Source organism: Triticum urartu, chromosome 2A (genome assembly GCF_056163025.1).
Source record: "Triticum urartu cultivar PI428250 chromosome 2A, HENAU_Tu73, whole genome shotgun sequence".
NCBI lineage: Eukaryota > Viridiplantae > Streptophyta > Magnoliopsida > Poales > Poaceae > Triticum > Triticum urartu.
The window spans coordinates 765,508,499-765,532,097 of record NC_141874.1 but is presented as its reverse complement, the minus strand read 5'-3'; the positions used below and the strand labels follow the sequence as shown (position 1 = coordinate 765,532,097).

The 23,599-nt window shown below is 42.2% G+C and overlaps 1 protein-coding gene across 1 annotated transcript in view; it reads right to left on the bottom strand.

Moving 5' to 3' along the window:
• Positions 1–23,035, bottom strand: part of LOC147988061 (E3 ubiquitin-protein ligase RING1-like) — a 36,801-nt gene extending 13,766 nt beyond the window's left edge. Inside the window, exons 1-2 of the mRNA XM_087542590.1 lie at positions 22,951–23,035; positions 5,992–6,173 (exon numbers count right to left, since the gene is read on the bottom strand). Coding sequence (XP_087398716.1) covers positions 5,992–6,173; positions 22,951–23,035 — 267 coding nt within the window. The remainder of the gene's footprint in view (positions 1–5,991; positions 6,174–22,950) is intronic.
• Between the last annotated feature and the right edge of the window lie 564 nt (positions 23,036–23,599).

Here is a 23,599-nt window from a genome sequence, read left to right as displayed (position 1 = left end):
GGGCTCCGCCGGGGTGGTACTGGGAGGCACTACCTACCGGGGGGCGCATGTTGGTGAGGAGCCAGCCTGTCGTTAACCCGAAGCTTCTTTGGTGGCGGTCGCGTGGGCGGGTGACGGTCCAGAGGCTCGAGGACTCCGCGGAGGTGGTGCGTCACCGTGTCAGTGAGGAGGACGCGCACGTCCGTCGCTACTTGTTTGCGTTGGAGCACAGGTTCTCTAATACCTGGCAGGTTCTCCATGGATCTCACTGGAGCTATGATCCCGTGATGGTTCCTTCTCTGTGGGTGTCCACCGCCCGCGCCAATACTCGTCGTGTGCTAGGGTTTTAGTTGTACTAGTGATGTTATATGCATGACACTATTCGGGATGTATTAGTGATAATCTTTGACGATGTATGGACGAATGAGATGATTTACTTTTGCTTATTGAATGCATGCTAATTTGAGTCCTATAAGATATTTTGAAATGTATATCTTGTGTTGCTCAATATCCAAGTGGCCGATCATGTTTGCAGGTTACACCTCTGAGTGGCCTATGTTTTGCCGGAGTGTTGATTCATTTTCGTTCCGGCAAATTTCAGGCACTCGATTGTCCTATTTTAGCAAAGGTCATGCCGGATTTTTCCGTCAATTTTGGCAAGACTTTTGCCAGAATATGTAGGAAATATCGAGTGCCCCGGATTTGTGTGTTGAGTATCCTGGTAGTTGTCTTCGATCGATTTTCAATTAATGTTTTAACTATGAACATAGGAAATGTCTGACGACAAAAAGGATTTCGGTATTTGCAAATACTGCGAAGATGAGCGCGGCCTGTGCGACGGAATCTTCCTAGATGATGATAGGCGCTTCAGCATCAAGCTGGACGAGAACTTCGAAGTGGATACAGTAAGTCACAACGACTAGTCTTTTTTCGTAATTAAGCATGACATCTGCTTCATTTGCTTCAACTTATATTTTTTTACTATTCTACTAGCGTATCCCCTGCCATGCAAGAGTTTTTGTATTTGATAAGATAGGTTTCAGTCATACTATGGAGGTAAAGAAAGTTTACTTGAAGACCGAACATGGTTATATATTCCACGCAAAATTATACAATTCAGACGACTACACCTATTTTGGATGCAAAACTTGGCGAGCACTATGCAAGACTTATGCATTTGAGCCTGATATGGTTATCACCTTTGATATTCGTCCAGAAGATGATATTGAAGGTAATACTGACATTTGGGTCGATGTGCAGACGCCTCCAGTTACACCATTATGTAAGTTTCTCAACCATATTTATGTCTTTGATATTGTTTATTCAAAAATAGTTGACAACTAATTTGTATTGTCAGCTTATTTCGGTGCAAGCAAACATGTTCAGCGCTTGGTAGACAGGACCTACTACTGTCCCGGGGCTGAACTAAACTGCGAGGAGCTAAGTCATTATGTTTCATGGCTTGAGGATCTTGATACTGTCAAGACAAATTTTCTTCCTGCACTTAGAAATGTTAGTACTGAAAACGTGCGACCAATAGTGTTCGTAATGAACTACGATCACATCTATTTAGGAAGGATGGTAAGATTTTTACTATTTTTCCTCAGTGCATCTTTTCCATACATTATTTGTGAAGCTAAACTTCATTGCTAAGTATGTTACCATACGATGTTATTCAACAGGGACTCCCGATGAATGTTGTGCCTTATGGGATCGAGACTAAAGGTACGATGAGTATTACTAGCTTACGGCCAAGATATCCTACATGTTACTTTAGTGCATCCAAGATCAGCGATGAATGCTTAATAGTGCAAGACTGGACCAAATATGTGACGGGGGAGCGCAGAGAAGTACTAGGTGGCAGCAAACAGATGTGCTACCCACAATTAGGAGACAGGTTCATCTGCATGCTCCAATTTGATCAAGGAGGAGAGCTACACATGTTTTATGTTATTTTACCTAAGAGAGAGCAGCAGGAGTGATTAGCTAGCTAGAAATAACTTTGAGGATGATGATGTGCTACACTATTACTATGATGATAAAATAGCTAGTGTTGGTGGTAATGACTATGATGATTATTATTAGCTAGTGTTGATGGTGATTAGCTAGCTAGAATGAGAGTTTGAAGATGATGATGTGTGCTACACTATGACTATGATGATTAAATAGCTAATGTTGGTGGTAATGACTATGATGATGATTAAATAGCTTGTGTTGGCGGATTAGATTCAAGTGGAGGCAACATGTGGTGCACATCAAAAGTACTACTAGTCCAAACTAGATCAAGTTTGGATTTGTAGTATACTTTTGACATGCACCACATATCGCCTCCACTTGAAACTAATCCACCTTCATTTGACACACTGTTATGGACATAATGATGTAAATCTCATAACTGGTATTGTACCAATATTTGTACGACGGCGCATAAATACACTAAAAATAAAAAATAAAAAAAGAATACTAGTAGCGATGGACAGAAAACGCGCTGCCAGTAGTTACATTAGCAGTAGCGTGGGATTGAACAAACGCTGCAGCTACTTGTCCTAGCAGTAGCGCGTGTGGGCACACGTTACTGCTAAGCAATAGCTGTAGCACCTTATTAGTAGCGCGCCTACCCGCGCTACTAGTGAGCACAAAATCAGCGCTACTGCTAGGGTTTTCCCTAGTAGTGAGTGGACATGCTGGTGGTGAGGACACCTTTTCTGACGATAGCGAGGGTGAGCTGGTTCAGGGGGGCAAGAAGGTCTACTAGCGTGGTGGTATGAAGCTCTCTCCTGTGTCGACGACCCACGATCACAGGTGGTTAATTGAGCCTAACGGGGAGAAGTAAGTGCATTTACTCTTTTTTAACCTTTGTCCTTCATGTTTCTTCAAATTAATATCTAATATGTTGGCCTTGTCATACTGCAGGGGTTGGAAATACGGCCCCGGTGTCCGCAGGCCCAACCAGGTCCTTGGTGTGCTTTGCCGGCACCACATCCCGGGGTGGGTCACGTTGCACGGGCAGGGTCAGGTTCCACAACTAGCATTGAGCTGGGAGTTGTACGTGGCTGCCCCGGCCCAGCCAGGGGAGAGGGTCGACGGTGTCTTGTGCGAGACGGTGGCCGACATTGTGATCCGATGGTTTTGGGTAATTTCTCCTTTACAGAATTAAAAATCAACAGTACCTAGTGATTGTACTAATCAATGTTGTCTTGTTTGATTGCAGACAGATGCCTACCCGCTTTGGAACAAAATATCAAATTTTGACAGAGGAAAAACATTGAGACATACGTACAATGAGGATATTGATTAGAAAGCAAAACAAGGGAGGAGGTACAACTCACTATCATCCCATCAAAACACACAGGAGTGATAGCAGTACCATTGTAGGACAACTTTTTCTTCACCACACATTCCCTTGAACTTGACAACAAAAGTGGAGACAAAGACGATGTGTATGCCATACAGATTTTCTAGCTCCTCTATTGTAGTCATTGAACTTAGCCATTCATGGATGAGATTGGATGGTTTAGTAACCCATAGAGGAGTTTCACGACCATTCGGATTTGTGTGTTCATCTTTTTAGGCATATGCGAAGGTTGGGATGTCCTGACAAAAAGGCACATTCCAATTAGTTTCAGAAACAATACAAGAGAACTACTTATTTCAGAAACAAGAACTACAAAAAGTACATAACATACATGGCGAGTTCTCTGGATCACTGATAACCCACAAGTATAGGGGATTGGAACAATTTTAGAGTGTAGAATATTCAACCCAAATTTATTGATTCGACACAAGGGGAGCCAAAGAATATTCATGGGTATTAGCAGTTGAGTTGTCAGTTCAACAACACCTGAAAGACTTAATATCTGCAGCAAAGTATTTTGTAGCAAAGTAGTATGGAAGTAACGGTAACGGTGGCAAAAGTAACAAGAGCAGTTTTGTAGTAATCTTAATAGCAACATCAACGAAATTAACTAAGCCAAGATCAATATGTGATTGGTGATGATAATTGTGTCGGATGATGTTCATCATGTAGCTGTCATAATCTAGGGTGACACATAACTAGCTCCAATTCATCAATGTAATGTGGGCATGTATTCCGTACATAGTCATACGTGCTTATGGAAAAGAACTTGCATGCCATCTTTTGTCCTACCCTCCCATGGCAGTGGGGTCCTAATGGAAACTAAGGGATATTAATGCCTCATTTTAATAGAGAACCGGAACAAAGCATTAGCACTTAGTGAATACATGAACTCCTCAAACTACGGTAATCACAGGAAAGAATCCCAATTATTGTCACTTTGGGGTATGTAGATCATAACACGTAATAGGTGTGTATAACTTGCAAGATCGGATCAAGAACAAAAATATATTCATGGAAACATAAAGGGTTCATATCTGAATTCATGGCACTCGGGCCGTAGTGACAAGCATTACTCATAGCAATAACAATCTCAGAACATAGTGGATACTAGGGATCAAACCCTAATAAAACTAACTCGATTACATGATAAATCTCATCCAACCCATCGCCGTTCACCAAGCATACGAAGGAATTACTCAGTCCCGGTGACGAGCATTATGAAATTGGTGATGGAGCAAGGTTGATGATGACGAAGGCGACGGATTCCACTCTCTAGAGCCCCGAACGGACTCCAGATCAGCCCTCCCGATGAAGAACAGGGGGTGACGGCATTTGTGTATCGTAAAACTGCAATGAATCCTTCTCTCTACGAATCAGAATTATGGAGTTGGAGTTAGGGTTGTAGGCGGTCCAGGGGGGCCACAAACCTGGGAGGCGCACCTTGGGGGGTAGGCGCGCCCCCAGAGCTTTTGGCCTCTGGGTGGCCCCCTCTGGTATATTTTTCTGCCAGTATTTTTTATATTTTCCAAAAATATTCTCCGTAAATTTTCACGTCAATCCAAGAAATTTGATTTCTGCACAAAAATAACACCATGGCAACTCAGCTGAAAACAGCGTCAGTCCAGGTTAGTTCCATTCAAATCATGCAAACTAGAGTCCAAAACAAGGGCAAAAGAGTTTGGAAAAGCAGATACGATGGAGACATATCAACTCCCCCAAGTTTAATTCATTGCTTGTCCTCAAGCAATTCAGTTGACAAACTAAAAGTGACAAAGAAAAACTTTTACAAACTTGGTTTGATATTGTTGTTGCAAATATGTCTAGCCAATATTCAGGTTTTCAACAAAGATTATGAACTAACCACACTCACAATAACATTTAGGTCTCATCTTTACTCATATTAGTGGCATAATCAACTAGTGAGTAATAATAAGATATCTCGAATGACAACACTTTTTCAAAACAATCATGATACAATATGACAACACTTTCTTTGTCGACAAACATTTTCAACTCATTCTTCCACCTCCTGAATAGGTCTGCCATCTTCTCCTCTATTCCTTTCTTCTTCTCCTCTTCTTTTTCTTCTTTTTTCCTCTTCTTATTTATTTCTCCTCTTCTTCTCCTTTATTCCTCTTCTTATTTTCCTTTTCCCTCTTATTCTTATTCTTCTTCATCCTTTCGTAGCTAGATATATAAAACTTTTCTAAAAATGTAACTTTTGCATATATATATATATATATAACTTTTTCTTCTTCCTTCTTCTTCCTTCTATTCCTTCTCTTCCTAAATATATAAAACTTTCCTAAAAATGAAACTAACCTAATACTTACTAAATCAGAGAACATATATAGAAAAAATACATACATACATACAAAGCATATATCCATACATCAACATATATGCAAAAAAGCATCACTATGGGCGGTGGTGGCGGCAGGGGGCAGGGCAGGGCGCGGGGGCTCACTATGGTCAGCGTCGGCGACGGCGAGGTCGGGGCCGACCTGAGGCAGAGGCGGTGGCGCGTGGGGCAGGGGACGGCGTCGGGGCGACGCGGGGCAGCGGTGGCATCGAGGCGTCGAGGTCGGGGCAGCGGTGGCGTGGGGCGGCGACGGCGTCGGGGCGGCGTGGGGCGGCGACGGCGTCGGGGCGACGCGGGGCGGCAACAACGTCGAGGCGGCGCGGGGAGGTGACCGCGACGACGCGGGGTGGCGCGCGGCGACGGCATCGGTGCGGCGCGGGGTGGGGACGGCGCGGGGCGCGAGCGGCGACGGGGGCGGCGACGGCGTCGGCGGAGCTGAATCGGGCAGCCTGTTGGCGGCGTCGGCGCGGGCAACTGCAGAGATGAAAATGAAAAACGCTAAATGTTTGCTTATATAGCAAAGCCATTGGTCCCGGTTCGGGGCACCAACCGGGACCAATGTCCCCCTTTAGTCCCGGTTGGTGCCACCAACCGGGACCAAAGGTCAGTTTTCGGCAGCCCAAAGGGCGGGAAACAGAGGCCTTTGGTCCCGGTTGGTGGCACCAACCGGGACTAAAGGGGGGAATTGGTACCTTAGCCTTGGTACGATTTCTGGATCGATCACCTTCTGAGATATTGCATTGAGGAATGCACATAGCTTCACAATGGCTAATCGGACGTTTTCCCGTAGAAGCCCCCTCAATGCAACCGGAAGCAGTTGCGTCATAATCACGTGGCAGTCATGAGACTTTAGGTTCTGAAACTTTTTCTCTGGCATATTTATTATTCCCTTTATATTCGACGAGAAGCCAATCGGGACCTTCATACTGAGCAGGCATTCAAAGAAGATTTCTTTCTCTTCTTTCGTAAGAGCGTAGCTGGCAGGACCTTCATACTGCTTCGGAGGCATGCCGTCTTTTTCGTGCAAACGTTGCAGGTCCTCCCGTGCCTCAGGTGTATCTTTTGTCTTCCCATACACGCCCAAGAAGCCTAGCAGGTTCACGCAAAGGTTCTTCGTCACGTGCATCACGTCGATTGAAGAGCGGACCTCTAGGTCTTTCCAGTAGGGTAGGTCCCAAAATATAGATTTCTTCTTCCACATGGGTGCGTGTCCCTCAGCGTCATTCGGAAAAGCTAGTCCGCAGGGACCCTTTCCAAAGATTACGTGTAAATCATTGACCATAGCAAGTACGTGATCACCGGTACGCATGCCGGGCTTCTTCCGGTGATCTGCCTCGCCTTTGAAATGCTTGCCTTTCTTTCGACATTGATGGTTGGTCAGAAGAAATCGACGATGGCCCAGGTACACATTCTTCCTGCATTTGTCCAGGTATATACTTTCAGTTTCATCTAAACAGTGCGTGCATGCGTGGTATCCCTTGTTTGTCTGTCCTGAAAGGTTACTAAGAGCGGGCCAATCGTTTATGGTTACAAACAGAACAGCAACCCGTGCAGGTTAAATTCCTCCTGTTTGTGCTCATCCCACGTACGTACACCGTTTCCATTCCACAGTTGTAAAAGTTCTTCAACTAATGGCCTTAGGTACACATCAATGTCGTTGCCGGGTTGCTTAGGGCCTTGGATGAGAACTGGCATCGTAATGAACTTCCGCTTCATGCACATCCAAGGAGGAAGGTTATACATACATAGAGTAACGGGCCAGGTGCTATGATTGCTGCTCTGCTCCCCGAAAGGATTAATGCCATCCGCGCTTAAACCAAACCATACGTTCCTTGGGTCACTTGCAAACTCAGCCCAGTACTTTCTCTCGATTTTTCTCCACTGCGACCCGTCAGCGGGTGCTCTCAACTTCCAGTCTTTCTTACGGTCCTCACTGTGCCATCGCATCAACTTGGCATGCTCTTCGTTTTTGAACAGACGTTTCAACCGTGGTATTATAGGAGCATACCACATCACCTTCGCAGGAACCCTCTTCCTGGGGGGCTCGCCGTCAACATCACCAGGGTCATCTCGTCTGATCTTATACCGCAATGCACCGCATACCGGGCATGCGTTTAGATCCTTGTACGCACCGCGGTAGATGATGCAGTCATTAGGGCATGCATGTATCTTCTGCACCTCCAATCCTAGAGGGCATACGACCTTCTTTGCTGCGTATGTACTATCGGGCAATTCGTTATCCCTTGGAAGCTTCTTCTTCAATATTTTCAGTAGCTTCTCAAATCCTTTGTCAGGCATAGCATTCTCTGCCTTCCACTGCAGCAATTCCAGTACGGTACCGAGCTTTGTGTTGCCATCTTCGCAATTGGGGTACAACCCCTTTTTGTGATCCTCTAACATGCGATCGAACTTCAGCTTCTCCTTTTGACTTTCGCATTGCATCCTTGCATCATCATCATCGGGCACATCGTCTGGTTCCTCTTGATCTTCAGCAGCTTCCCCTGTTGCAGCATCACCATATTCAGGGGGCACATCGTCGTCTGGTTCCTCTTGATCTTCAGCAGCTTCCCCCGTTGCAGCATCACCGTATTCAAGGGGCACATAGTTGTCATCGTCCTCTTCTTCTTCGCCGTCTTCCATCATAACCCCTATTTCTCCGTGCCTCGTCCAAACATTATAGTGTGGCATGAAACCCTTGTAAAGCAGGTGGGTGTGAAGGATTTTCTGATCAGAGTAAGACTTCGTATTCCCACATTTAGGGCATGTACAACACATAAAACCATTCTGCTTGTTTGCCTCAGCCACTTCGAGAAAATCATGCACGCCCTTAATGTACTCAGAGGTGTGTCTGTCACCGTACATCCATTGCCAGTTCATCTGCGTGCATCTTATCTTATATTTAGGGAAAACTTTGTTTTTGCCACTCTAGTTTTTGCCAACTTTGCTTATGCCACTCTATAATTTGACATTTCACTTTTGCCACTCTTAGCTTTTGACAATATATCACTTTTGCCATTCCGTGGCAAAAGCAAAATTTCCAGAGTGGCAATTATGATACATTGTCAAAAGCTAAGAGTGGCAAAAGTGAAATGAAAAATTATCATTTTCGCCATGGAATGGCATTTGTGATGTATTGTCAAAAGCGAAGAGTGGCAAAAATGATATGTCAAAATCTGGAGTGGCATAAGCAAAATTGGCAAAAACAAAGTTTTCCCTTATATATATATATATATATATATATATATATATATATATATATATATATACTAATTGGAGGCACCTTTCAAGTCGTCTCATTAATCCACATCATTAAAATTAAATACACCGTTGGATTGTAGAATTTACGCTCAGGATAAAAGGAAAACATACGTAACACAAATGATCTGGACGTCCCCTAAAAGACGCATGTGACACATCCAACGTTAATTAATAATAAAACAAAAGTAAAGAAAAAAAACATCCCAAAAGCCGTCTCTATGATAAAATATTCTGCTGATTAAACAGATGTGATGCTAAATTTGTACGTACAAAGGCAAAAGAAGGAGCCGCTTGCAACGTGGACTATTGAGTCCTCCTTTTTTTTGAAGAGAGAGAGACAGAGAGAGACAGAGAGAGAGTCCTAATGCTACACGCTTGGCTGGATAACATCAATTAAATAGAGTTACGTCTAAAAAAACAGAGCTTCATATAACTTCCAAGTTGGGTATCTATAAGTACGTGTGTGGTGCCTCTATCTAACAAATAGAATTTTGTGTAGCTTCCAATCCGGGTATCTATACGTACGTGTGTAGGGTCTCTATCTAATTTATTTCTTGCGACCTTGCAGAAGAAACTAGCTCAGTGTCTATGGAGCCATCATGAGTCGACATCTTGATATAAAAAGTGAAGCTTTGGGGCGTCACGAGTGTCTACCAACCCTTATACTATACGTCACCAAGCGCCGGCTTCATGCCAGTATCCATATAGGATGTGCTGCGTCAGCTACATCTGACGACTTCATATGTGAAGTGACGCATGATGCAGTTGGCTAAACTGATCGGAAGGTTCAACAGTTGTCCTACAATATGGATTTATATATGGTGCTTATTTTGTCTTGAGTTTAATAATTTACAAGAAGAGTTATGAATATCCAATTCTTACATTCATACATAGTATGGAATTCAAATGTGTTACTCCATCTTTATGACGAGAGTCCATACTGTGTCTTCGAACTAATATTTCTATTATAAAGTGATAGTTAATATTGAAAGTCGCAGTATGGCGTAAATTTTTGTTGACATATTTTCTAAGAAATTATCATAATTTTCTTCATGATACAATTTAACAAAAGTTGTACGTATAGTCATAGGTGAATTATTCTACCCCACGAAGTAGAATACTCGGTCTAATAAACATTAAATAGAGAAATATATGTACACATTATTTTGCGAGTGAAGTAGTCTCAAAAGTGCAATTCTAATATATATCAAGCTCAAATGCTTCTACTTTGTAAGGAAAATTCCCAAAAATAGAAACAAATTCAAAATATTCTGAATTGTTTTTACAATAAACATTGCTTAGCTTTTGTAACTACATGCAAAATTTCATTATGGAACGTCCGGCGAACGTCTAGAAAAATAAGTGCTCCAAAATGCTACTTCCCCCGTCCCAAAATAGTGTCGTGATTTTATCAGAAATAATCTTTTAGGAGTATCATTTTTGTGCCCATAATATTTTGAAAGTTTTTAACTTCACGCAATATCAAAAAATATATTCCACATATACATATTAAAGAAAATAAAAATAATCCATTTTAAGGGTAGGTTTATGGTAAAACTTTTTAAAATGCTATCTTATGTGTTCTTTTTTTATCAATAAACCCTAAGTTCAAACTTTGTATTCTTTCATGTCAAAATGATAACATATCCTACTACAGGGTATTTTATTTACGAAACTTATAGGTTATAACTAAATAAAATATGCACATATTACTTATATTCCTTAAGATTTAGTCATTATTACGATGCCTATACTCTGAGATATCTTGCAATGACATGCGAATAATGTGTATATATATCATAGTGACACGTTTGAACATTTAAAAAGTGATGAAAAAAAATATTGCATGTCGTCTTTAAACATCTTATTATTGTCAAAATATTTGCATCGGAACAAAAAATTCAATATATCAAGTATTAGAAAGTGCTAGCCCATGCAGAGGCACGGGTTGACGACTAGTTATATATAATTAAGTGTGTCAAAAACCATTACAGAACATCATGAATAGATAATTAAGTTACCAAATTAATAGAAGTTCATCATCACATTAAAACCAAAGTACATACATAGTTCTCATCTAACAACATATAGCTCTCCAGAGCATCTAATTAATTAAACCATAGATTGAAACTATGTAAAACATTTCAATGCGAAAACAAATGCGATCATAATCGCAACCAAGGTAACAATTGATCCAACGGCATAATGATACCAAGCCTCGGTATGAATGTCATATTTTCTAATCTTTCTAATCTTCAAGCCCATTGCATCCATCTTGATCTTGTGATCATCGACGACATCCGCAACATGCAACTCCAATATCATCTTCTCCTCCTTAATTTTTTTATTTTTTCCTTCAAGAAATTGTTTTCTTCTTCAACTAAATTTAACCTCTCGACAATAGGGTCGGTTGGAATTTTCGGTTCACATACCTCCTAGTTAAATAAAATCTATGTCACGTTGGTCGGCATAATTTTCAAAAACAATAAATGAACCAATAGTTATAAAGATAATATATACCACATCCGAATCATAGATAGGACGAGGGCCGATGGGGGCGGATACCAAAACCATCGCACTATATAATAACAAGCAATAAAATAGTAAAAAAAATTAGACAAGTATCTATCTAAAGTAAGAATTTTTTTTCTTTCAGAAAGAAGATAAGAACAAGAGGCTCACCACGGTGGTGCCGGCGACGAGATCGGCGCGGGCGATCGACAGCGGTGAAGACGGGAATGGGACGTGACGGGCCGCTAAACCTAGACAAATCTCGAGGAAAATGGAGCTTTGAGGTCGAGCTTCGAGAGGAGAAAGCTTAACTAGTGTGGCTCGGGCATTTCATCGAACACCTCATGTGCATAGGAGGTGAGCTAGAGCACCACAAAGCCCTCCCCTCGCCGGTCAGAGAAAAACAGAGCATTGGAGTGCTCTGCTCGCGGGCGAGGGGTATATATAGGCACCATCATTGGTCCCGGTTCGTGGCATGAACTGGGACTAAAGGGCAGGCATTGGTCCCGGTTCAAACCACCAACCGGGACCAATGCTGGTGGGCCACGAGCCAGGCCCATTGGTCCCGGTTCGTCCCACCAACCGGGACCAAAAGGTCCAGACGAACCGGGACCAATGGCCCACGTGGCCCGGCCGGCCCCTGGGCTCATGAACCGGGACCAATGCCGCCATGGGTCCCGGTTCTGGACTGAACCGGGACTAATGGGCTGACCCGGCCTGAACCAAAGCCCCCTTTTCTACTAGTGTGGTGTCCTCACCCAGTGATAGAAGGGGTAGCGAGGCACGTACTTGTATTGTTGCTACTAAGTCTAAAACGATGGGGTTCGACCATATTAATTGGTATTACTTTGTCTGCATTATGTCATCCTCCTCCAAGCATTACCCTTGTTGTTATGAACTTAATACCTCAAGATGCATGCTGGATAGCAGTTAAAGGGTGGAGTGATAGTAGTAGATGCATAATCATTTTGGTCTACTTGTCACAGACGTAATGCCTATGTAATTCATCATGCCATGAATATCGTCATAACTATGCGCTTTTCTATCAATTGCCCAACAGTAATTTGTCTACCCATCATCTTATTATGCTTATGAGAGAGATGCTTCTAGTGATGCTATGGCCCCCGGACCCATTCACTTTATATTTACTAAAATCCTCAAACTACCTTGCTGCATTTTATTATCTTTTATTTTATTTGCAATTTATCTATCTACCACTATCAGGCTTGACCCTTGTATTTAACGGGAACGAGGGGATTGACAGCCCCCTTGCATTCATTGGGTACGAGTATTTTCTTTGTGTGTGTGCATGTACTACTTATAGGTTTCTTGTGTAGTCCCCTACTGGTTCGAAAAACCTTGTTTCTTAACTGGGGGGATACTTCGCTACTGTGCAACATCACGCGTCCTCTACAGGGAAATCTCGACATTATCTACAAGCACCAAGAATAATTTCTAGTGCCGTTGCCGGGGAGACGTCACGTGAAGGAGTACAGGTCCCTTTGCACACATTTATCATTTACTTGTTTTATTTGCCATTTATTTTAATTAGTTTCCTTAAAAATAAAATACCAAAAAAATTCTTTTGAGTCCTTCCTTCAAATTTCTATTATGTCTTCACCAATTGCTCCTCCCGCCATTAATTGCTAATGTTAATGAGGAAATGCCTTAAAATCTGGCTAACGTTGATCCTCCCGGTGATAAAGAAATACCTACAATTTTGCGTACTGAAATATTCCACGTAGGTAATGGTGACATAATTGGTAAAAGTGTTATTAAGAATTTCTTTACTTTTGCGGGAGCTTTACCAATGATAGGAGGATCCGTTCTTACTAGAACTACTAGTTTTGTGGATGCCATATCTTTGCTTATAGTTGATTTGATAGACAATTTTTTTACATACATCCTGCTACAAAGATTATTACTAGACTTTCCAATATTCATGACCATTCAGTTAAACGAATGACTACAATATTTTTTTAACATGATGGTTATATTATGAATGAAGCTAGAGAGATATTTTATTATTATAAGATAAACGAAGAATGTCAACCCATGGCTCAAATATTGCTTGATCAAGATATGATAAAAAGACTAAAATCCACAAACTATGTTGCTTACAATGAGAAACTTATAAAAAAGGTTTCCCCATCCGTTTTGGTTGAAAGACTTTCTAAACACAATGGTAAATTTGCTATAGGAAATGTTAGACTAGATTGTGTACTTGGAGAAAGATTCCGTGAGTATGTCTATAGAAACTTGTATAGTGAGGAGATAGAAAGAACCTATAAAGGACCAAAAGAAGAGTCTCCTCCACCAAAAATTGATCTTTTTAATAAGTTACAAATTAAATTCAGTCCCTTCAATTATATTTGCTTGCCACCTAGAAAAAATGCTATTGATAGAAAGTAGTATGGAAGGAATATGGATGAACTTCCATATGGTTACACTTGAAACTATGCATTATACCTAGCTAGGGGCATTGAACAATAACGCTTGATGGGAGGCAACCCAATAGTTATATTTACGAAAAAAATGTGTGCAACCAAGATTATTGTTAATGCAATGATTGTATTTTTATCTTTTATTTTGAGTTTGTCCTAGGTAAAGCCTTTGGGATTATTTCGATGATAATTGAATAGATTCTATGCTAAAACAGAAACTTTTGCGCCAGTATTTGAATTTATATATTTTACTGGAACGTGAACTGGATCTGAAATGTTTACGCAGTATTGTGATACGAGTTTACTATGTTTTCCTAATTTTTTAGAATTTTTAGAGTCCAAAAAGTATGGTTTTAGTTTGGATCATTACAGAATGTTTTATTTAGATAGATTTTGTTTTCATTGCATAGTTTGCCTATTTTGATGATGCTATGGAATATATCAGGGGGTATAAGTCATGGAGAAGTTGGAATACAATAGTTATCATGCAAGGACAATTATGAATTTGATTATAACAGTACCTAAGTTTCTGGTTTACCTATTATACTAATTGATCTCACGAGATTCCGTTTAGTTTTGTGTGCTGAAGTTTTCAAGTTTTGGGTCAGTTTACGATGGATGAAGGAATGAGGTACGGCAAGAGCCTGAGCTTGGGGATTCCCAGGGTACCCAAAGGTAATATTCAAGGAAGACCCAAGCATCTAAGGTTGGGGATGCCCCGGAAGGCATCCCCTCTTTCGTCTCAATCCATCGGTATGTTACTCGGAGCTATATATTTTTCATCACATGATATGTATTTTGCTTGGATTGCGTGTATTGTATTTTGTTTTGCTTGCTGGTAGCCGCAATCATTGCCTTCTGAACACACCTTTTTAAGAGTCACGTATTCATTGGAATTTGTTGGAATGCTCTTTATGCTTTACTTATATCTTTTGAGTAGGAAGGCGCTCATGTGCTTAACTTATATCTTTAGAGAACGATGACAGTTATATTTTATAGAAATAAGTTTCACTCTCATGCTTCACTTATATATTTTTGGGATTTAAATAGGAAGTGGTAATTTGCACAAACTATATGACTAGTCTAGAAATGATAAGTATCCAGGAGTGATACAATAAAACTTTCATGTAGATCACTGAATATGAAGCATGTGATTTAAGAGATCTTGATGTCGTAATATGAAAGGCTATTAGTCCATTATCATTAGTTTCTCGAAATATCTATATTAAAGCTTGTTATGTACTACACATTTAAGTTTCTGTTATGGCATAACCAGGATGTTGGAGCATACTTATTCTTCTATGAAATCCTTTGTGTTGTCTGAATCCGGGGCGCACGATGATTAACTCCTCCAGCCTCCTCCCTAGGGGCATGCGGGTAGTACTTTTCTTTGAGGGCTAATAAACTTTCACAATAAGTATTTGAGTTCTTTATGATTAATGTGAGTTTGTGAACGAAAGCTCTCCCACATATTCATATTTTGCTAGCCCCTTCGGTACCATGTATTGCCCATTCTCATCTCGAGACTTGGTGCAAACTTTGCTAGTGCATCCAAATCATGTGATATGATACGCTCTATCACACATAAGCCTTATTATATTCTTCCTCAAAACACTGCCATACCTCCCTAATATGACATTTTCATAGTCATTCTAAGATATATTGCCATGCAACTTCCGCCGTTGATATCCACATGAATTGTGTGTTTGTTGTCAAGGAGGGAGGGAGCGCACTACTATGATCTACCAAACGTGTGCTTCAAAGTAGCACCATGTTTTCGATATAGAGTCTCCATGATTTGCCACTTTCATATACTAGTAGGAATTTTTACATTATAAAACTTGACTTGCATATTCCTATGACGGGCTTCCTTAAAAGCCCGAGGTCTTCATGAGAAAGTAAGTTGGATGCACACCTACTTAGTTTCAGAAGTGAGCTTTCATACACTTATAGCTCTAGTGCATCTGTTGCATGACAATCCCGACTCCTCGCATCGATATCGATTGAAAGGCCATGCACAGATTCAATGAGTAGGGATAGCATTCGTTAAGCATTGTATATTTCGAAGAGTAAAAATTATTTTCTAGTATTCATGGATATTATTATGTTGATATCCATTATCATCGTTTCACAATATTCATACCGTAAAATATTACATGATAAGACATGTTAGGTAGTATTCAACATCAAATATTTTGTTTTTATAATTTACCTACTCGACGACAAGAGGAATTAAGCGTGAGAATGTTTATGCATCTCCAACGTATATATGCTTTTTTATTTTTTCATGCTATTATATTATCAATATTGTATGCTTTATATGAAATTTTATATCTCTTTTGGGAACTAACCTATTAACTCGGTGCCTAGTGCCAGTTCGTGTTTTTCTCTATTTTATTGTTTTGCAGGAAAACAAAACCAAACGAATTCCAAACATAATGAAACTTTACGGTGATTTTTTCTGGACCAGGAAAGACCCTAGAAACCTTGGGAGGTGACCAGAAGATGTATGAGTGGGCCACAAGCTCACATGGCAGGCCCCTAGGCGGGTGGGGGTGCCACCCGAGCTTGTGGGCCCCTCGTAACTCCGATCAAAATAATTCCAAGCCTATAAATTCCTTAATAACAAGAAAATCTCTGGGGAGCCTGGAAACAATTATTCTGCCGCCCCAAGTCTCTGTTCTTCCGCGATCTCATCCGGAGGCCTCTATCGTACTTTGCCGTAGGGGGGATCGATCACGGAGGGCCTCTACATCAATCTTGTTGCCTTCGCCATGACGCGTGTGTAGATCGTACAGGACCTACAGGTCCATAGCAGTAGTTAGATGGCTATATCTCTCTCTTTCATCTTCAATACAGTGTTCCCTTCGAAGATCGATTCAGTGTAATCCTATTTGATGAATTATTGGTTTATGATATGATTATTCATTGAAAGTAATTAAGTCTTGTCTAAACTTTATTATGTGTGATTACTATAGCTGTGTATGCTTTCTGATCTATGAGTTTTCTTTGTCCATGTTGATTATTAGATCTTCATAGGAAGTGGTGCATAGTAGTAGGTTCGATCTTGCGGTGTCCTCACATAGTGACCCAAGGGGTAGCGAGGCACATATTTGTACTGTTGCTACTAAGGGTAAAACGACGAGGTACAATTATATTAGTTGGTATTACTTTGTCTACATTATGTCATCATGCTCCAAGCATTACCATGTTTGTTATGAACTTAATACCTCAAGATGCATGCTGGATATCGGTCGAGGCATGGAGTAATAGTAGCAGATGCAGAATCACTTTGGTCTACTTGTCACGGACGTAACGCCTATGCAATTCATCATGTCGTGAATAACGTCATAACTATGTGTTTTTCTCTCAATTGCCCAACAGTAATTTGTCTACCCACCGTATTATTATGCTTATTAGGGAGGTTCCACTAGTGATGCTATGCCCCCTGGGTCTATTCACTAAAACCCTAAAAATACCTTGCTAAATTTCATATCTTTTATTTTATTTGCAATTTATCTCTCTACCATTATCAGGTTTGATCCTTATAGTTAACGAGAACGAGGGGATTGACATCCCCCTTGCATTCATAAGGTAAGAGTCTTTGCTTTGTGTGTGTGTGTGTGCGTGTGTGTGTGTGTAGGTACTGCTTATCTGTTTCACATGGAGTCTCCTAGTTGTTTGATAAACGTTGATTCTTACCTGAGGGAAATGCTTCGCTACTCTGCTACATCACCCTTCCTCTTCAGGGAAATTCGGACGATGTGTACCAAGAGGCATGGAGGCAACTGGAGTAACTTGGCATTGGAGCAGAGTTGCAACAGAGTGAAGTATCTTGGCAATAGGACAAGCCTGGAGGCAAATAAAGGGGAACCTTTAGATCACCTTCAGATGAGAGATTATGTACTGCTGGTCCTACTCCAAGGAGAGATGAAATGTGGGTGCCTTCTTGTCTCGCGCTCCCCTTGAGATTGGAGGGGTGAATAGGTTAATAAAGCAACTGGATGGAAAAAGAAGGTGACGCATTGGCAAGAACCTAAACAAAAAAATGGTACAGGGTCCTCGAGCGCCGCAGTAGGATCATGAGAGGATGGTACAGGGTCATCGCGAATAGTCTTTGCACTGGTTCAGTTTCCACCTTGACCTCCTCTGTGCCCTCCCCGACGTCCACATCCACCACATGGTCCTGATCCCACAAGCATGTACAATGAGGCCCTAAGATCCTTGAAATATATCGCTGATAGAGGGTGAATTATGTCGTTGTATTCCATCTATACATGGTCAAGGTGGCCACACACACCGAACAAGTCAAGAAGCTTCTCCTACTTCACCTATTAAATTTGCTGCTTCGAGTCCCGTATCACTGAGACCACATTCTTCAAGGGCTTAAAAACAATGATCTTAACCCATACATGGTAAAAGTTACCGTTGAGCTCGCCCACATTTCCTGCAAGGGCCGTCACTAGATGAGAAAATTTGTCCGGGACGTCATGGATTTGGATCGAAATATTCAACGTGTCAAACGCCACCATAGAAAAGTTGGTCACACCATCATAGTGTGTAAGGATGAAAACGTTTCCCCAAAAATTATATTCCAAGGCCCATCTTGCATCACATGCTCCCCATTCCCAAGGCAAATTTTTTGCATTGTGTACAACACATGTGCAAGATCCCATGTCGCTCTCGTGTTCTTTAAGAACCAAAGTTGACTCTATGGTTGTGAACTCAAAATACTGCCATCCATCTTGAAATCACTTCCAGTGGAACCCTAGTTCCGCCATGATGTTATCTGATACGTCCATTTTGCATCATGTTTTCCTATAGTTATTTATGATGTTTTTATGCATGATAATGCTTCTTGGAGTAATTATAATGCCTTTTCTCTCATAATATGCAAGGTTCACACAAAGAGGGAGAATACCGGCAGCTGGAATTCTGGACCTGAAAAAAGCTACGTTAGGCTACCTATTCTGCACAACTCCAAATGAGCTGAAACTTCACGGGGAATCTTTATGGAATAAATAAGAATTATTGGAGAAAACAACTACCAGAGGGGGCCCACCAGGTGGGCACAACCCACCTGGTATATAAGTCATTTTAACCTAGAAAAAAATAGGGGGAGGACTTTCGGGACGAAGCTCCGCCGTCTCGAGGCGGAACTTGGGCAGGAGCACTTTTGCCCTCCGGCGAAGCGATTCCGCCGGGGGAACTTCCCTCCCAGAGGGGGAAATAATCGTCATCATCATCACCAACAACTCTCCCATCTTGGGGAGGGCAATCTCCGTCAACATCTTCAACATCACCATCTCCTCTCAAACCCTAGTTCATCTCTTGTGTTTAATCTTTGTACCGGAACTATATATTGGTACTTGTGGGTGACTAGTAGTGTTGATTACATCTTGTAGTTGATTACTATATGGTTTATTTGATGGAAGATTATATGTTCAAATCCATTATGCTATTTAATACCCCTAAGATCTTGAGCATGATTATCATTTGTGAGTAGTTACTTTTGTTCTTGAGGTCACGGGAGAAATCTTGTTGCAAGTAATCATGTGAACTTGATATGTGTTCGATGTTTTGATGGTATGTATGTTATGATCCCCTTAGTGGTGTCATGTGAACGTCGACTACATGACACTTCACCATACTTGGGCCGAAGGTAATGCATTGTGGAGTAGTTATTAGATGATGGGTTGCGAGAGTGACAGAACCTTGAACCCTAGTTTATGCGCTATTCAGTAAGGGGCTGATTTGGATCCAAAAGTTTAATGCTATGGTTATATTTATTCTTAATACTTTTCTCGTAGTTGCGGATGCTTGCGACGGGGTTAATCATAATTAGGAGATTTGTTCAAGTAAGAACAGCACCTAAGCACCGGTCCACCCACATATCAAATTATCAAAGTAGCGAACACAAATCAAACCAACATGATGAAAGTAGTGAATTGGTAGCACCCTCCCATGGCGACTCCCACCCTCCCATGGCGAATCCCATGGCGACTTCGGCTCCCTGCCCTAGTTAACCCTCCCGGCGACCCCAATGGACGGCCTCCTCCATTGGGATTTCTCCCCCGGCCTCAAGGTCGAGGGCCGGTGCGTGCTCATTTTGCACCTACGGTTCACTTCGTCCCCAACCCCAACTCCAAGGAGTTCTTCCTTGAAGTTTCTTTCTCCTAGGACTCTTTTCCTCTCTCGGTGGAAACTGTGGGATTGGCCCTTCAATCTTGCATTGGTGGAATCAGTGATGGTTTCAATGTGCTTCGTCTGGGTGATCGGCGTTTTCGGTTTTCTGTGGCATCTAATCGCGTTGGTCATTTTATTTATGGCCTCCGAGACCGCATTTGGCCGGATTTCATATGCCACTTCCATCTCCATCGAGGTTCTCGGACTCATCATCAATCTTTTGGATGGAATGTGGATACTGAGATCAATGATTTAGCCTCTTCACCTGGCCCGGCTATCAAATCTAAATGGCTAGCGTCTAAATCTGTTGCGGTCTCTGATCCAGCCTCTCTCTCTGTTTTTGAGAAATTTGGGCTGACCACAATGCCGACGGCGGGACATTCCGGCGACGGTGGCTCACCGGATCTCACTGTTGGCAGGTTATCTTTTCCGGTTCCTCGGGATAATCATGATCTTTTTCGTATTGGGGTCGTTAACCTACCAATCTGGTCCGATTCATCAGTTCAGTTACCATCTTTTTAGGGCCATCGGTTTAAGCAGGGTTTATGGGATTCCAACCAAATGATAAACTCTATGATATTTTGGATGGCTGGCAGGCTGGTTATGACAACGATAGTGTTATGTTAATGGTTGATATTTGTTCAGTGCCAACAAAGGAATATATATATAATCGGCTTCAGCATTGCCCGTAGTGTGATTGTTTTGGTCATCTGGAATCATTGTGCACGGGTGTTTTTTGCCAGCGTTGCGGGGATACTACTGGGAATTGTTCTTGTATTGCACAAAGGGTTGATGTCGTTGCACATGACTCTCCATGTCATGTGCCATGCACACTGGGCCGGCCTACCATGTTAACTTGCTCTGCATGTCTGGCCTCGGGCCACCGATCTGTGAAATGCCCTGGGCCTAGCAGATGTCAATTTTGTCAGCATATTGGCCACAGGGCCCGCAAGCCCACCATGTGTCATAAGCTACCCAAGCTTTGCTGGACACCAACCATACCCCACGCTTCCAAATCTAATGAGATCCTACCCAACAGTGAAACAGGATCTCCTATGGTAGGTAATCCTATGGTGGTCCGTGCGGCCCGTAGAAAACGGGATTCGAAAGCACACCTTGTTTGGATTCGGAAGCAAAAGATCCCGCACCCTTCGAACGTGGCTCCTTCTCATTGCTCGACGATACGCCTCCCTTATGTAGGTGTAGTCAAGTCCGCCTGCCAAAAACCCCAATCGGGTGTGGAGACGTCCTCCTCGAGTTTGCCAACCCTTCTATGATACGTCTCCAACGTATCTATAATTTTTGATTGCTCCATGCTATATTATCTACTGTTTTGGACAATATTGGGCTTTATTTTCCAGTTATATATTATTTTTGGGACTAACCTATTAACCGGAGGCCTAGCCCAGAATTGCTGTTTTTTGCCTATTTAGTATTTCGGAGAAACAGAATATCAAATGGAGTCCAAACGGAATGAAACCTTCGGGAACGTGATTTTCTAACCGAACGTGATCCAAGAGACTTAGACCCTACGCCAAGGAACAAAAGAGGTGGTCACGAGGGTGGGGGCGCCCCCCCAGGGCGCGGCCCTGCTTCGTGGCCCCCCTGTTGCTCCACCGACGTACTCCTTCCTCCTATATATACCTACGTACCCCCAAACGATCAGATACGGAGCCAAAAACCTAATTCCACCGCCGCAACTTTCTGTATCCACGAGATCCCATCTTGGGGCCTGTTCTGGAGCTCCGCCGGAGAGGTCTGTCATCACGGAGGGCTTCTACATCATCATAGCCTTTCCGATGAAGTGTGAGTAGTTTACCTCAAACCTTCGGGTCCATAGTTATTAGCTAGATGGCTTCTTCTCTCTTTTTGGATCTCAATACAATGTTCTCCCCCTCTCTTGTGGAGATCTATTCGATGTAATCCTTCTTTTTGCAGTGTGTTTGTTGAGACCGATGAATTGTGGGTTTATGATCAAGTCTATCTATGAATAGTATTTGAATCTTCTCTGAATTCTTTTATGTATGATTGGTTATCTTTGCAAGTCTCTTCGAATTATCAGTTTGGTTTGGCCTACTAGATTGGTTTTTCTTGCCTTGGGAGAAGTGCTTAGCTTTGGGTTCAATCCTGCGGTGTCCTCTCCCAGTGACAGAAGGGGCAGCAAGGCACGTATTGTATTGTTGCCATCGAGGATAACAAGATGGGGTTTTTATCATATTGCATGAAACTATCCCTCTACGTCATATCATCTTGCTTAAGGCGTTACTATGTTTTTAACTTAATACTCTAGATGCATGCTGGATAGCGGTCGATGAGTGCAGTAATAGTAGTAGATGCAGGCAGGAGTCGGTCTACTTGTCTCGGACGTGATGCCTATATACATGATCATACCTAGATATTCTCATAACTATGCTCAATTCTGTCAATTGCTCAACAACAATTTGTTCACCCACCATAGAATACTTATGCTCTTCAGAGAAGCCACTAGTGAAACCTATGGCCTCCGGGTCTATTCTCATCATATCAATCTCCATCACTTTACTATTGCTTTGCTTTTTTACTTTGCCTTTTACTTTTCACTTTGCATCTCTATATCAAAAATACCAAAAATATTATCTATCATCTCTATCAGATCTCACTCTCGTAAATGACCGTGAAGGGATTGACAACCCCTAATCGCGTTGGTTGCGAGGAGCTATCGTTTTGTGTAGGTACGAGGGACTTGCGTGTAGCCTCCTACTGGATTGATACCTTGGTTCTCAAAAACTGAGGGAAATACTTACGCTACTTTGCTGCATCATCCTTTCCTCTTCGGGAAAATCTAACACAGTGCTCAAGAGGTAGCATGCTACCCCTGCATCCGCAAAAAACCACAGTTTGCTCCTCCTTGCCGGCCGCTCCGCTTCCAATCTGCAGTTCTTCCCCAGCGGCGGCCATGGCGAACTTTGCGGTGCGCCCCTTCGCCTTTGCTCTAGAAGGATCGACCTTCGACCGAGGCCCCGCGCATCGTGTCCAGCGACAGGTCATGGTGGTCGATGATCCTCCGCGCAACCATGATAGGTATGCCATCATCACCATTGATCCCCCAGTACCTGATCATCAGAAGGAGTATTGGCTTGCTGAGGTCTGCCGCATCATCACAGTTGATCTTGAATATGAGCTTCTAGATGATTTTATTTATCCGCTTGGCATTGGGTGCGTAGTTTTGGCTGATATGGAAAGCAGAGATAACGCGGTTAGAGAAGGTCCTCATGCTCTGGCAGATGATTCTTACTTCTCTTTGGTTCCGCATGACGAAGGCCCCAACATGCGTATGCCCGCGTTTGAGTATGAGGTTTGGGTTATGCTACTTGCCTTTCCTATGGACTATCAGACTGAGCACTATGTGCACAAGGCAGTATCTAACTTTGGCAAACTTCTGGTTTGGCCTCGCGCGGGGCAAAACAAGGCCAGGGTTCTTGTTAAATGTCATATTAAGGATGTGGCAGAGGTCCCTCACAG